This window comes from Equus przewalskii, chromosome 2 (assembly GCF_037783145.1).
Source record: "Equus przewalskii isolate Varuska chromosome 2, EquPr2, whole genome shotgun sequence".
NCBI lineage: Eukaryota > Metazoa > Chordata > Mammalia > Perissodactyla > Equidae > Equus > Equus przewalskii.
Genome location: NC_091832.1, coordinates 48542442 through 48554678, shown reverse-complemented (window position 1 = coordinate 48554678; position 12237 = coordinate 48542442). Strand labels below are relative to the sequence as shown.

The window sequence follows — 12237 nt, the reverse complement described above, 5'->3', positions numbered from 1 at the left end:
CCCAGCAGGACTGTGGGGCCACATGACACGAGTGGGGGCAGGGAGGAAGGCTCCAGACCAATCAGGGCTCCACCCCTGCCTGTCCCAGTGCTCTGGTCTCTCCCTGTCTCCCTGGGGGTGCTTCACAGTCCTGGGGGGCAGTCAGGTCCAGAATTGCTGCAACCCATCCACAGCCTGGAGGGGCAGGAGTTGGACCCATAGGACTTGGGACCCACCTGCCCTAGGGGCTGCTGGGAGTCCCAGCCAGTGTGTGCTGGATTGAGGCTCCCAGGAGCAGGCCAGGCTGGGGCTCCTGGAGGAGGAGTTTGGTGGTACAGGGAGGAGGGTGCACAGGGGAGGGCTCCTTACCAAACATGGATACAAAATAATTTATTTAAAAATGTACAGTTCAGGAGAGTGGGATGGGCACTGAGGGGTGGACTCCGTGGCCAGAGGGCAGGGTCTGCACCCACCCAGGGGCAGGGGCCAGCCCTGTCCAGGGAAGGGGTATGGGAAGGAGCCATGGGTGGATGGTGAACCCCTCCCTTCTCAGTAAGGAGCTGCACCTGCAGGCGATTGTACAAGGAGGGGCCTCGGCAGACTCTCTCCTGGATCTCAGTTTCCCCATCTGTATGAAGGGGGTCGGGGGTCTCTGGGGCCCATGGGAGCCTGTGATTTTTGGAGGCTTTGGGGGCCCTTCTGTCCACCCCATCAGGACCCAGCCCCAGAGAGGGGGGGCAGGGGGATGAATGGAATCTGGGGTCCTCAGAGATGCTGGGGTTCCTCTGGCTCCTGGTGACCAACTGCCAACAGCTGCTGCACCCTGTAACGCCAGCGTGGGCTCCACCCATGAGGCTGGGCAGGGTGGCTGGCCCTAGTTGTCGGCCAGAGGCCCGAGGGAGAAGGCAGCGGCGGTGGCAGCAGTGGTGGGGGCCCGGGGGAGGCAGCGCAGGTTCCCGGTCTTGAGCGCACACTGCACGGGCCAGAGCACCACGCAGAAGAGCAGGAGCAGCAGGGCCGTGACAAGTGCCACACGCCTCCAGGCCCGGCAGCGCGCCCAGCAGTGGGCCAGGCGGCCCTGGGGGCGGGTGGGGCCCAGGGTGGGTGGGGGCGCAGCGGGCTCAGCGGGCTTCCTCAGGCCCACGTCCACGCACATGAACCCGGGTGCTGTGAGGCCAGGCGCAGCGGGCGGGGGGCAGCAGCACAGCCTGGTGCCTTCCAGCCACACAGGCTCCTCATGCTGCAGGTGCGCCGGCATCCTGGCCTGCAGCTGGCGGCTGGTGCGCAGCGCGGGGGCCCCGGCAGCGGGCACAGCCGTGGGCTGCCGGCAGAATGGGCAGGGCACAGCCTCACCACCAGGCTGGCCCATTGGCTGGGCGGCTGCCAGCCGTGCCAGGCACTCCAGGCAGAAGACGTGGGTGCAGGACAGCTCCTTGGGTGTCTTGAAGATGTTGTCATAGCCAGAGAAGCAGATGGAGCACTCTAGTGGGGAGGCCACCTTCTCTGAGCCAGGGGTGCTGGGGGACCTGGGGCCGCTGGCTGAGCTGGGTGACCTGGGACTGCTGGCTGAGCTGGGGGTCCTGGGCACTGTGGCTGTGGGACTGCTCCGGCTGTGGCGTGGCGTGGCTGTGTGCCACACCTGCTGGCCTGATGACATGGCTCTGAGCTATGGGACAAACGAGACCAATGTGAATGACCACAGGCTGTCCTTTTCCCGGAAGGTCCATCTGTTGTCCTCTCCCTGTCTCTCTCTTTTACTTGGCACTAGCCTCGAAGATCCCAGGAGGACACTGCCCACCTGTGGGCACCTCCAGAAAACCCCACCTGTGCCCTGCCCTCCCCACCTCCTCCCAGGCTGAGATGGGGTGAGCGTCCTGGGGGCATCATGCTGACTGGCCGGTGGGCACCTCCTGCTGGCCCTGCCCTACTTGGCTGTGCCACCTGGGCAGAAATAAAGGTGACACTGACAGTGGCCCACAGTAGTTCCTATTTAGGTGTGGGCTCTGCCAGGCTGGGCTCAGGTTATGTAACGCAGCAGTCACAGAGGGTGGGGTGACTCAACCAGGGTCACCGGGCCAAGAGCCAGCACAATCTAGGATCTCATAGGAGGATGTGGCTCTGGGTCAGGTGCAGCGGGTTTGGGCACGGAGCTCAGTGGGCGCATGCCCAACTTGCGGGCAGCTGTGTGCAGGCGGGGTGCCCGGCTGGGTGGGGTACAGGTAGGGACTCTGGGTCTGGGGGCTGGTCTGAGCCAGCTGGGCTGTGGGAAGACGGGGAGGGCATGAGCAGCAGTGGCAGCCAGTGGCCTGAGGAGGGTTTGTCTCCCAGCAGTAACCCTGAGCCTGCAAGGCCAGCCTGTCTGGCTGATGACGAGGGCCTGGTGATGGCCCTCAGGGCCTGGAAATGCACTTCCGCCTGCAGCGAGAATAGGAGGTGGACAAGCCCAGTCTTCCTCTCTGGGCTGGCCCGCTGCCCTGGAGGGTCGCACGAGCACACGCTGCCGTCCGGGAGACAGCGGGATGCCCTCCCAGCCCACTTGCATTTCCTCAGAAGTCTCGCTGGGTGGGCTCAGGTGACTGCCTGCTGACCAGGGCCCACCCAGGCACCCCTGCCCTGCCACGGGGCCCAGGTCTACACCCCAGGCAGCCCCATGAGTCCTGCCTAGGGGAGAGCAGGTGAGGGGAGGTGTTACCCATCACCCTCACAGTGGACAGAGGAGGCCAGGGCCTTTGGGAAGACCCTGGTGGTGTGACCCCATGGAGCCCAGGACATCCCCCAGAGGTGACCCCAAACCTGACTTGCCAATCAGTCCAGGTAGACTGGGGGATGACTTCTTGGTGACGCACCCTGAAGGCTTGGGTGTTGCTACATCATGACTGTGACTGCTGTGAGTCACGGGGACATCCCTATGATGTCATGAGTGCCCCCAGCATCATGGCTGAGATGTCACCATGTCTGGGTGACAGCATTGGCTGCAGGCCAGGCGGTAGCCCCAGCAGGGTCTGGGGGACTGCAGGCTGTCCTCCCCAGGCTGGTTCACCCCACATAGCTCGTTCCCTAGCTCTGAGGACCTGCCCCTCTGGGGAGGTGCCAACCTTGAGCCTGTCCAGGTGGGAGGGGAGTGCCAGCTGGGCTGGCCTTACCTGGTAGCCAGGGGTCAGCGGGGCCTGGGCATGATCCTCTCGGCTGGCCACAGCCAGGATCCAAAGCCCTGAGCTCTCCTGCTCCAGCAGTGCCCCCTCCTTCTCTGGGCCGGCCGGCCTGTGCTCCACCTGGAAGGTGTCCCTCTGCGGAGCTGGCTGCCAGCAGCTGTCCTGATGGCACTGGTCTGGCAGGTGCACCCTCTGCTCTGTCCAGGCAGGTGGGGCACAGGGGATGTGTGTGCTCTTCCAGGTGCGAAGCGCTGTCCCAGGCAGGTCTGAGTTCTCTGGGCTGGGCTACCGGCAGGTGTATTTATATGCTCACGGGGGCGTGCTGGCCAGGGGCGTGGCCTGGGGCCTCTGGGATTGGTTGGCCTCCTGTCCTTTCCCCAGCAGGCTGGGCAGTGGATACCCGGGGAATGGAGACCCAGAGGTGAGAGGTCAGAGCCTGGGGTGGGCTGGGGTCAGTGTAGGCCTCCACAGCCTGGGCAGATCTGGGGGAGTTGGATGTCTGGATAACACCTGCCCCCGCAGCCCTGGGATGCTAGAGCAGCCCCTCTGGAAACAGACCCACTTACCAACCCAGTTCAGGGAAGGTCCTGGTGGCACAGGAGCTCCTGGGGGGGCCTCCAGAGGGGCCCCTCCGAGGAGCCCCCCCAGTCTCAGCTCAGCCTGTCACCCCCCCAACCTCTGCTCTCACTGATCCCACCCCAACAGCCCTGTTCCTGCCCCCTACCTCCGTGCCCACACACATGTGCCATCCCACTGTCCACACGCACGGCCCTCCAAGCTTGCACTTCTGCTGCCCCTGCCCCTCCCCCTGCTCTGGGTCCAGGGAGTGGGGTTAGAGGTCAGGGATGAAGATGAGTCAGGGGCCAGGCTGGCCACAGGAACTTGTTTCAGGTGTCTACTGGGGCCACCCTCGGTTACACACGTAGGGCAAGGACCCTGGAGCCTGAGGAAGCCCCCACCCCCCCCAGCCAGGGGCTCTGGAAATCTTCCTGGGGGGAAGGGGGAGCAGTTCAGTTACTCAGCATTGGGGCCTAGCAGACCCCAGAGTGACCTGTGCAAAGGCCTGGCTGGGGGCTGAGGCTGGAGGGGAGGGCAGGGATGGAGGGCCTGGGGGCCAGGGTGGAGGGGCTGAACCTAGTCAAGGCAGGGACTGCAGCCCCCTTACCACCTGTGCCCAAGGTGTTCCTGAGGCTCCCCGACCTGACACCCCCTCCTGGTCCCTGCGGCCACGCAGGCTCTCCCCAACTCCCCAAGGGTTCTCTGCTCCCTGGCAGTGCACAGCACACCTCAGTGCACATCTGAGTTGGAGTAGGGGTGTGGTTCCCCTGCTGCTCAGCTGGGGCCCTGGACCTGAGATGGCACCCAAACCTGAGATGTGGGGAGGGCATGTCAGGCCTGGTGAGGCTGGGAGCAGGGGCCCACTCTAGTGGGGGATTGGCCCCCACCCCAGGCTGGCCTCAGGCCACACCCACCCACCTGGCAGGCAGGCAGGCACCCATTGACCACCTCAGCGAGTGGCTGGGAACTTCAGAGGCTGCCCAGCCCCAACAGCACTCGGAGAAGCACCAAGAGCCAACAGAGGTCAGAGGTCAGTAAGAGGAGGGCACTACAGCAGCATTAGGAGGGAGGCGCACCGAGCAGGCTGCCTGGACTTGGGACCCCAGGGGGAGCCGGCCACAGTGAGAAGGGGAGGGGTGGCCAGGCCAAGGAAGGAGACAAGAGGTGGCCGAGACCCACGTGGAAGGTGGGATGTGGGGTGGCTGCAGAAGAAAGGGGGACCTGGGCTCCAGAAGGGGCAAGGGTTCCCAGCTGTTCCATGAGGGGGAGAAGTCTCATGAGGGGCTTGCCGAGAGGGTGGGGGCCCAGAGAGGGGGTGAGCATTGAGACAGAGAGTAGGGGTTCAGTGTGGGGAGCTGCTGTGAGGCCTGGCCCAGCCTGTGCATGATGGGACTAGTTCCCATGGGGATTGTGACTCGGGGTCACATGCTGTCTCCAGGAAGTGTCCTTGGTTCCTTTGCTCTGAGAACACCTCCCAAGGACTCCTGGGAATATCTGAGCTCTGAGGTCACTCCAAGCTCCTCTGAGAGCATTGCCCAGACCCAAGGGGACAGGGAGGCCTGGGGAGTGAGCAGTCTGGGGAGTGCCAGGCCTCACTGCATGGGACGCAGGCCCGGAACCCAGGGCTGGGATCTCAGTGTGCTCAGGACCTGGCTGGTCCACCTGGTCCCCAGGCACCTGCTCACCCTCCATCCCACCGACAGGCAGCAGTGCTCTGGGAGCACGTGGGCTGTTCGTGTCCTTTGTTTGAGTGGGTGGGTATGTGTGCACCACCACGTTAACCTGGTGGAGTGTGTGAGCACAAGTGTCTGCACATGAGGGGGTGTGTGTATCCCTGCATGTGATGGGGACACGGCTGCCAGCATGTGACCCACACCCCTGGACTCACTGGACTGGGGAGAGGACAAGGCCCTCAGTGACCACCCCCTGTCCAGTCGTGGCTCTTAGATGTGGGGCTGGGAGTCCTGGGCTGGACACAAAGTTGTGCTCAGCTGGATGAGCAGAGGAGAGGACTGCACCCCAGGCCCACGTCCCCCACCCCAGGACTGAGGACAGAACTGGCTTCAGATCCGCGAGCACTGCCAGGGCACACAGAAACAGCCAGTGGGGGATGGCCTCGGGGGCTCATTTGGAGCCGAGTCTCCATTCCTGCCGGCCCCGTGTGGGTGACCTGCTGACCACTCTGCTGCCCCACCCCCTGCCAGCCAGGGACACTGACACAGCGAGGCTGGGGACACGTCTGGGGCTGCAATTCTTTCCTGTTGGACCAGGCGTGCGTGCGAGGGTGAGGCCTCCCCACAGGGCAGAAACTGGTTTCCCCCAGGCTGGGGCGGGAGGCCTTGGCTGTGGCAGGAGCTCTGGGGAGGGGTGTGGGCTTGGGTTTCAGTCTCTGCCTCTCCTTCTGAGCCTGGGCTTCCGATGGGCTTGGTGTTGCCCTCTGGGCGTGAGGTGGCCCTGCCGGGACGTCCAGTGGACTCAGCCAGGCGTATCCCTCCTGTGCCCAGCAGTGAGAGCCGGGCCCCGCAGGGCAGCCTGGCCGCCCCGTCCCATCTCGCTGTGGCGGCTCCTACCGGGATCCCCTGCCCAAGCCTCGCAGGACCTCTGCCCACATCACTCCTCAGGCCCCCTTGGTCCTGCTGTGTGTCCACCTTCTGAGGCTGCGGTGGATCTTCCTCTTGCTGACCTCTGACCTCATCAGCTCTGGGTGCTCCTAGTGCTGAGTGAATGAATTGATGAGGGAAGGAATGAGCTGCCAGCCATGACCCCAGGGCTGTGCTGCCTGACCCCCCTCCACGCTTGCCTCCTGGGGTGTGGGAGGCCCCACAGCAGTTGACATACCGGGGTGAGGAGGGGACATGCCCCACCTGCCTGGTTGGCCTGAGCCTATGACCCCAAAATCGGCCTTGTTTGGACCTTTTATGTGAGGACCTGGATCCAGTAAGGGCTGGGTGAGGGGCTCAAATAGACAAGCTGCAGAGAGGCTGTGCAGGGCCCCCACTGCAGACACCTGCCCCTGCCGCACGCGTACCTTGGGTTCCCCCACCCCATGCCCCTGCTTTGTGGCCTGGATAAGGCCACCGGCTAGCCAGTCCAGCTGTCCCACCCCCACTATTTGGGGGCCTGAGAGCTGTACCTAGGCCTAGGGGTGCCCGGCCGTAGAGGTATGCCCAGCGAAGCTGAGGGCTCAAGGAGCCAGGCTGCACGGGCCTTGAAGGTCAGGGGAAGGGCATGAGGCATGCCAACTGTGGGGGCCGGGGGCTGTAGGTCGGGGTACAGGGTCTAATTCAGAGTGGAGTTTTGCTGCCAGGGATGTGGCAGGGCTGAGGCTGTGGGCTGGGGACTGGGAGGAGGGGGGGCGGGGGGCTGGAGGGATGTGAAGGTGGCTGGAATGACCCTGGTTTCTGGTTTGCACCTCAGGGTGGGGGGTGATGCAAGGGCCTGGGGGGTGGTCCCTCAGAGGCGGGGACGAGCTGGAGAGGCCCTGTCTGTGCCTGGGCGGGGCATCTAGGGCCTGGCTGCCCAGACCTACTGTCCTGGTTGGACAGGGCCCTGCATTTTCTGTTTCGTCCCCAAATGAGAAGCCTGGCCTGGTGTGAGCACAGGAGTAAGGGACAGGGCACCTCCTCCCGTCTGCTCTGTCCCCCAGGGACCCACGGTGACCCATGAGAGACTGGAGGGCCCCACACCTCGCCCCTTCCAGCCCCAGCCTCCCACACAGACAGCACAGCGTCCTCTCCCTTCCTCGTGGTTCCTGAAGCCAATGGGGACCCTGAACCGGTCTCTCCACCTCCACCCGGGTCCCCTTCTCTTCACGCAAGGGGATGGAGAGGATGGAGGTGTCCACAGGGGCACAGTCCAGGCCCTTGGCAGTCCCTGTCCCTGCTGTAGTGGAAAAGTCCATACCAGCCTGGCCAGTGGGGTGCACGGGGGGCAAGAAGGGGTGGGCCGCTGGCTCTCCTGAGCACCCTCAGACTGCCCCCCAGTGCTGCGGCCGACGCCCTTCCTGCCCACCTCCCATCAGAACTCACGCTGAGGGCCTGCCCTGCACTGCCCCCCAGGAGGTCAGATTCGGCCTGGCCAGGCATCCTTCCCTGGCCGCAGACACAGGCTCAGAGACAGATGGACCCGGGGCAGCCGAGCCCCCTGGGGAGTTGCTGAGCATCAGAGAAGAGGTGGCTCTGGGGGGCCAGCACCCTCCCTGCCACAGCTGGGTCCCCTGTGCACACAGGAAGCCTGTGGCAACCCCAAAGCTTCTCAATGTTGTGGCCACGGAGACAGGCAGTTCCCCGGGTGGCTGTCCCCAGAACCCAGGATGGAGCCCCAGGGAGGCTTCCTGCAGCCCCTGGCTGTGTGGACACGGCTCCTCCCCCCCGCCTGGTGGGGGCCAGGCCCACGGCAATGCAGATGCTCCCCCAGGTGGACGGCCAGGCCCACCGCAATGCAGATGCTCCCCCAGGTGGACATCCAGGGATGAAGCTCTGGGCCTCCTGGGCAGTCCCACTGCCAGTCAGCAAAGGCCTGCCCGCTCTCCAGCCCCTCCAAGGAGCCATCCACCTGTGAGCATGGGGGACCCCTGTGCCCCAAGGGGGCTCCAGCCTGCACTCTGTGCCCCTCTGTAACTTCCTCCCGGGAGGCTGTGAGCCGGCCCATGGGTGTCCTCTCTGCACAGGGGGCCTGTGATCACCCGGGACCTGCACGCCCCCCCACTAGGCCTGGTCATTTTACAGAAAAGCCCCCTAAGAGGCACCCACAGTCTTTCCCTTCTCAGGTCCTAATGGGGGTGGGGGGCCCCTGGGCTGTCCTGCTCATGGGAGGCGGCCTGGGGAGGCCCCTCCCCCGGGACACCGTCCTGAAAGGCGGGGCTGGTGTGGCTCTACCTGGCAGAGGCGCAGGCTCTCAGGCCCAGGAGGAGTGACAGGGCAGGGGTGCTGATCCTTGCCCTGGGCAGTGGGCCTGGGTGGGGCTTCACCCTCACTCAGGAACAGATGGCCCTGGGCGGGCTAGAAGGCCTGGAAGAGAGCGCCCTGAAGGGCTCGCCTGGCACTGACCAAGCTGGTGCCCTCAGCTGCTGGGCCAGGTCACTGGCTCAGTCTTCGAGAACAAGCGCGTATGCAGATACTAAATGCTTGAGACAGGCATCATGATGCAGAGCAGGGGAGGCTGACCACGCAGGTCCGCCTCGGGCCCCTCAGATGTGGACCAGACGCTGCAAGAGAACACGCTGGTGGTGGCTGAGAACCTGGGAAGTAGCCAGCGAGGCCCCGGGCACAGGAGGTGGCGGCGAACGCTCCTCTCCCCACAGGAACCACGGCCATCAGCAACCAGTCAAGGTTGAAGACGTGCAGGGTGGCACCTTGAGGCCTGGGGCAGCAGGACCAGCAGCCAGCATGGCCTCCATGGGTCCAGCAAAACCTGATGGTGCAGGCGGCAGTCACAGGGAAATGTGACCCTGGGTGGACACACCCCAGTGGGGGCTGGCCTTGACCTCCCACAGCTTCAGGCTAGTGTAGTCCCTTGGTGGACAAGGATAGCAGTGCCTGGGGCCCAGGCATGGGGGCAGGGGCAGGGGGCCGAGGATGGCAGTGCCACTCAGACTTCTCTACAAAATGCATTTCTGCCTAAAAACAGACACAAGTCAGTATGAAACCAGGAAACTCGCTTCTCCAGCTCCTGGAAACAGGTGGTCGCAGGCTCAGGGGTCTCAGCCATAGGACAGCCCTGTGGGCACCTCAGTCCCCAGACCCCACCCCACCCTGTCCGGCACCAGCTGGAACACCTGAAGGCCTCGGCCTCTCTCCTCTCAGAAGGGTCCAGGGGGCCATGTGGCCTAGTGGTGCAGGGGCATCTGCCCACTGTGGGCTCCCAGGGGTGAGGTGGCCGGCTGCAGCTCTGCCAGGCACCAGGCAGCCTGGCAGGCCTGCAGACTGTGGGCGCTGGGAGCTCACAGTCTCCTGAGGGCTGAGCCTGTCACAGGGTCACCTGTTCCTGTCAGTCACCCCGAGAGGCCGTGGGCAGGGAGGAGTCACCTGTAGAACACCGGGCATATTTCCACTGAGCATTGGTCACTGGGAGGCGGATGAGCTGAGCCAGGGGCTGTGTCCAGGCCCGTCCAGAGGCCTCACTGGGCAGTGCTGCCTTCTATGTGCTGGGCTTCCTCCAAGGTGGCGTGTGGAGTTCAGGTGGGCCTCCAGCTCACACGTTGCTGACCCGGGCCTCCACCAAGGAGACAGCAGTGGGGCCTGTGTCCTTGCCCGAGGGCCGCTCACGCCTGACGTAGCGCGGCTTCCGCACTGAAACAGGGTCAGACAGGTGGGGTCAGAGCAGGGCCTGGGACAGCAGGGACGCCCCGGGTTGCAGCCCCCACAGAGCTCCTGGGAGTGGGACATGGAGCAGCCCCGAAGCACCCCGCCGAGCCCCAGCTTGTACAGATGTGGCAGCTGAGGAGAGGCTCTGGGATGAATACCCCACTCTCCCCAGAGGCCCGAGCACCCTGGCCTGGGCGAGGGCCTGGCTCTCGCAAATCACTGAGGCACAGGTCACATGATGCACTGCAGGGGCCTGGATGGTGGCCCCAAAAAGACACGTCCACGTCCTAAGCCTGGGGCCTGTGGATGCGACCTCTCTTGGAAAAAGGGTCTTTGCGCGTGTGATTAAGTTAAGGGTCTCGTGATGAGCTCCTCCTGGACTATGTGTCCTGAATTCAGTGACCAGCGTCCTCATGACAGGGAGGTCGAGAGAGGAGGAGACACATGAGGATTGGGGTAGAGGCTGGAGGGGTCTGGCCACAGCCCAGGGACGCCTGGAGCCCCCAGAGGCCGGAAGAGGCAAGAAAGATCCAGAGGGAGCACCCCCCCAATCCTGGTTCCTGACTTCCAGCCTCCTCAACTGTGAGCAGACGTCTCGGTGGTCTCAAGCCCCCCATCTGTGGCCACCTGTCTCTACAGCCCTGGGAAACTACCAAGGCACCTTAGGAAACTCAAGATACCGCAGACACTGCTGCGTGAGAGAAACAAGAGACGAGTGTCTTGGAACCGGGCTGACCCAGCCTTGAGAAAGGAACTTCTCTGTCCCCACAGAAGAGGGACGTCCTCCCCTGTCCCCACTCCAGACCCCTGCAGAGCAGCAAGAACACAACTGGGGGAGACACCTGCTCTGGGCCTGTAGCTGTGCGGCCTGTGCTCACAGCATCACCTGTAACGTGGTGAGACTGCACCTACTCCTGGAGCCATCTGAGGCGCCATGCGCCTGGCCCAGCAGAACGAAAGCCAGCCGCTCGGAGCGGGGACTGCCCAAGGGCCCAGTGCCTGGCCGGCCACACCCCACTGCTCAGGTCAACAAGCAAGGGCAGCAGAGGCGACTTCTGACTTCGCGCTGGGGAGACTCAATGTCTCAGGAATAAAGAGAAAAGGCACTAAAGCTCCGGTTGCTGAAGGGGGAAGGAACGTGGCCGGCGTCCCCAGCAGTGGGGGGTGGGGGTGGCGGGGGGTGGGGGTGGTGGAGCGGCAGGTCCAGGCACCCACCCGCTGGGCCCATCCCTGCAGGCGCCAGGGAAGTGGGGGGGGCGGGGGGGAGGCGGGGCTGGTCCTGGAGTGGGCCGCGCCCACACACCGTGGGCTGCCTGTGAAATTGTCGAGGGGCCGAGGGGCAGTGACAGCTGACCTACCTGAGGACTGCGGCAGGGGGATCATCGCAGCCTGAAAAAGGAGAGAGCACAATGAGAACAATGGACGGCCCCGCGCAGCACGCAACACAGGGGTGCCCAGCCCCCCGTCCGGGTTACTTACAGCTTCTCCAGGCTGCAGGGCAGGGACTGCAGGGAAAGAGCACAGGTGTCACCTGGGTCACGCAGCCATCTCAGCTTGGGGTGGGGTCCCTCATCCTGGGGCGGGGGCCCTTCAGCCTAGGGTTGGGTCCCTCAGCCTGGGGTGGGGTCCCTCAGCCTGGGTGGCGCCCTTCAGCCTGGGTGGGGTCCCTCAGCCTAAGTGGGGTCCCTCAGCCTGGGGTGGGGTCCCTCAGTCTAAGTGGGGTCCCTCAGCCTGGGTGGGATCCCTTAGCCTGGGGTGGGGGCCATAGGGCCTGCAGAGCTGCTTCCCCAGCTCCAGGCTCAGCCCAATCCCACCTCCACACCTTCGCCCAGCAGTGCCCTCAGCCTGGCTGTCTGCCCCGTTTCCCACCTGCACTTGGGGGTGGTGGGCCCCCAAGGTTCCCAGGTGAGCCGTCTCCTCCCCAGAACCCTCTTTCTGCCCGCTCGGTGGAGTGGACAAGCCATTCCTCAGAAAGTGCATTTCTTTAGGCCTCCAGCACAGCCAAGGGGCAGAGTGTGGCTCTCCCTCCCCGGGTCCCAGCAGGTGCTTGGCGAGGTTGCCTTCTGCCCCAGCTGATGCCCAGGTCATAGGTGCGCCTTGGGGAGACCACCTTTGCCCCCCTCCCTTGCCACTGGGGAGGCTGCCACAGGCCTCCACCACCCCAGCTTCTCCCTGGCCCCGTGGCCACCTAGGGTGACCAAGCCCAGCTCTGGAGGCAGCAGGAGGAGACACAGAGTGGGCCT

General features: G+C 64.6%; 2 protein-coding genes across 51 annotated transcripts in view; both read right to left on the bottom strand.

Moving 5' to 3' along the window:
• Nucleotides 1–354: 354 nt before the first annotated feature.
• Nucleotides 355–7786, bottom strand: RNF223 (ring finger protein 223). Its single transcript, XM_070606053.1, has 2 exons — nt 3123–7786; nt 355–1645 (listed from the first exon to the last, which is right to left on the bottom strand). The coding sequence occupies exon 2, from the start codon at nt 1634–1636 to the stop codon at nt 854–856; it is 783 nt and encodes a 260-aa protein (XP_070462154.1). The 5' UTR covers nt 1637–1645; nt 3123–7786; the 3' UTR covers nt 355–853.
• A 1544-nt stretch (nt 7787–9330) lies between these two features.
• C2H1orf159 (chromosome 2 C1orf159 homolog) overlaps nt 9331–12237 on the bottom strand; it is a 28404-nt gene continuing 25497 nt past the window's right edge. For all 50 annotated transcript variants that reach the window (XR_011536144.1, XR_011536155.1, XR_011536128.1 and 47 more), the window contains 3 exons: nt 11474–11499; nt 11353–11383; nt 9331–9979 (listed from right to left, as the gene is read on the bottom strand). Coding sequence is in view for 47 of the 50 variants with exons in the window: in XM_070605920.1 (XP_070462021.1) it covers nt 9882–9979; nt 11353–11383; nt 11474–11499 (155 nt within the window). In the remaining 3 variants the exon portion in view is untranslated. The remainder of the gene's footprint in view (nt 9980–11352; nt 11384–11473; nt 11500–12237) is intronic.

Coding starts and splice junctions, on each gene's coding strand:
- RNF223 (XM_070606053.1), bottom strand. CDS start 1,636: ATGTCATCAGGCCAGCAGGTGTGGCACACAGCCACGCCACGCCACAGC.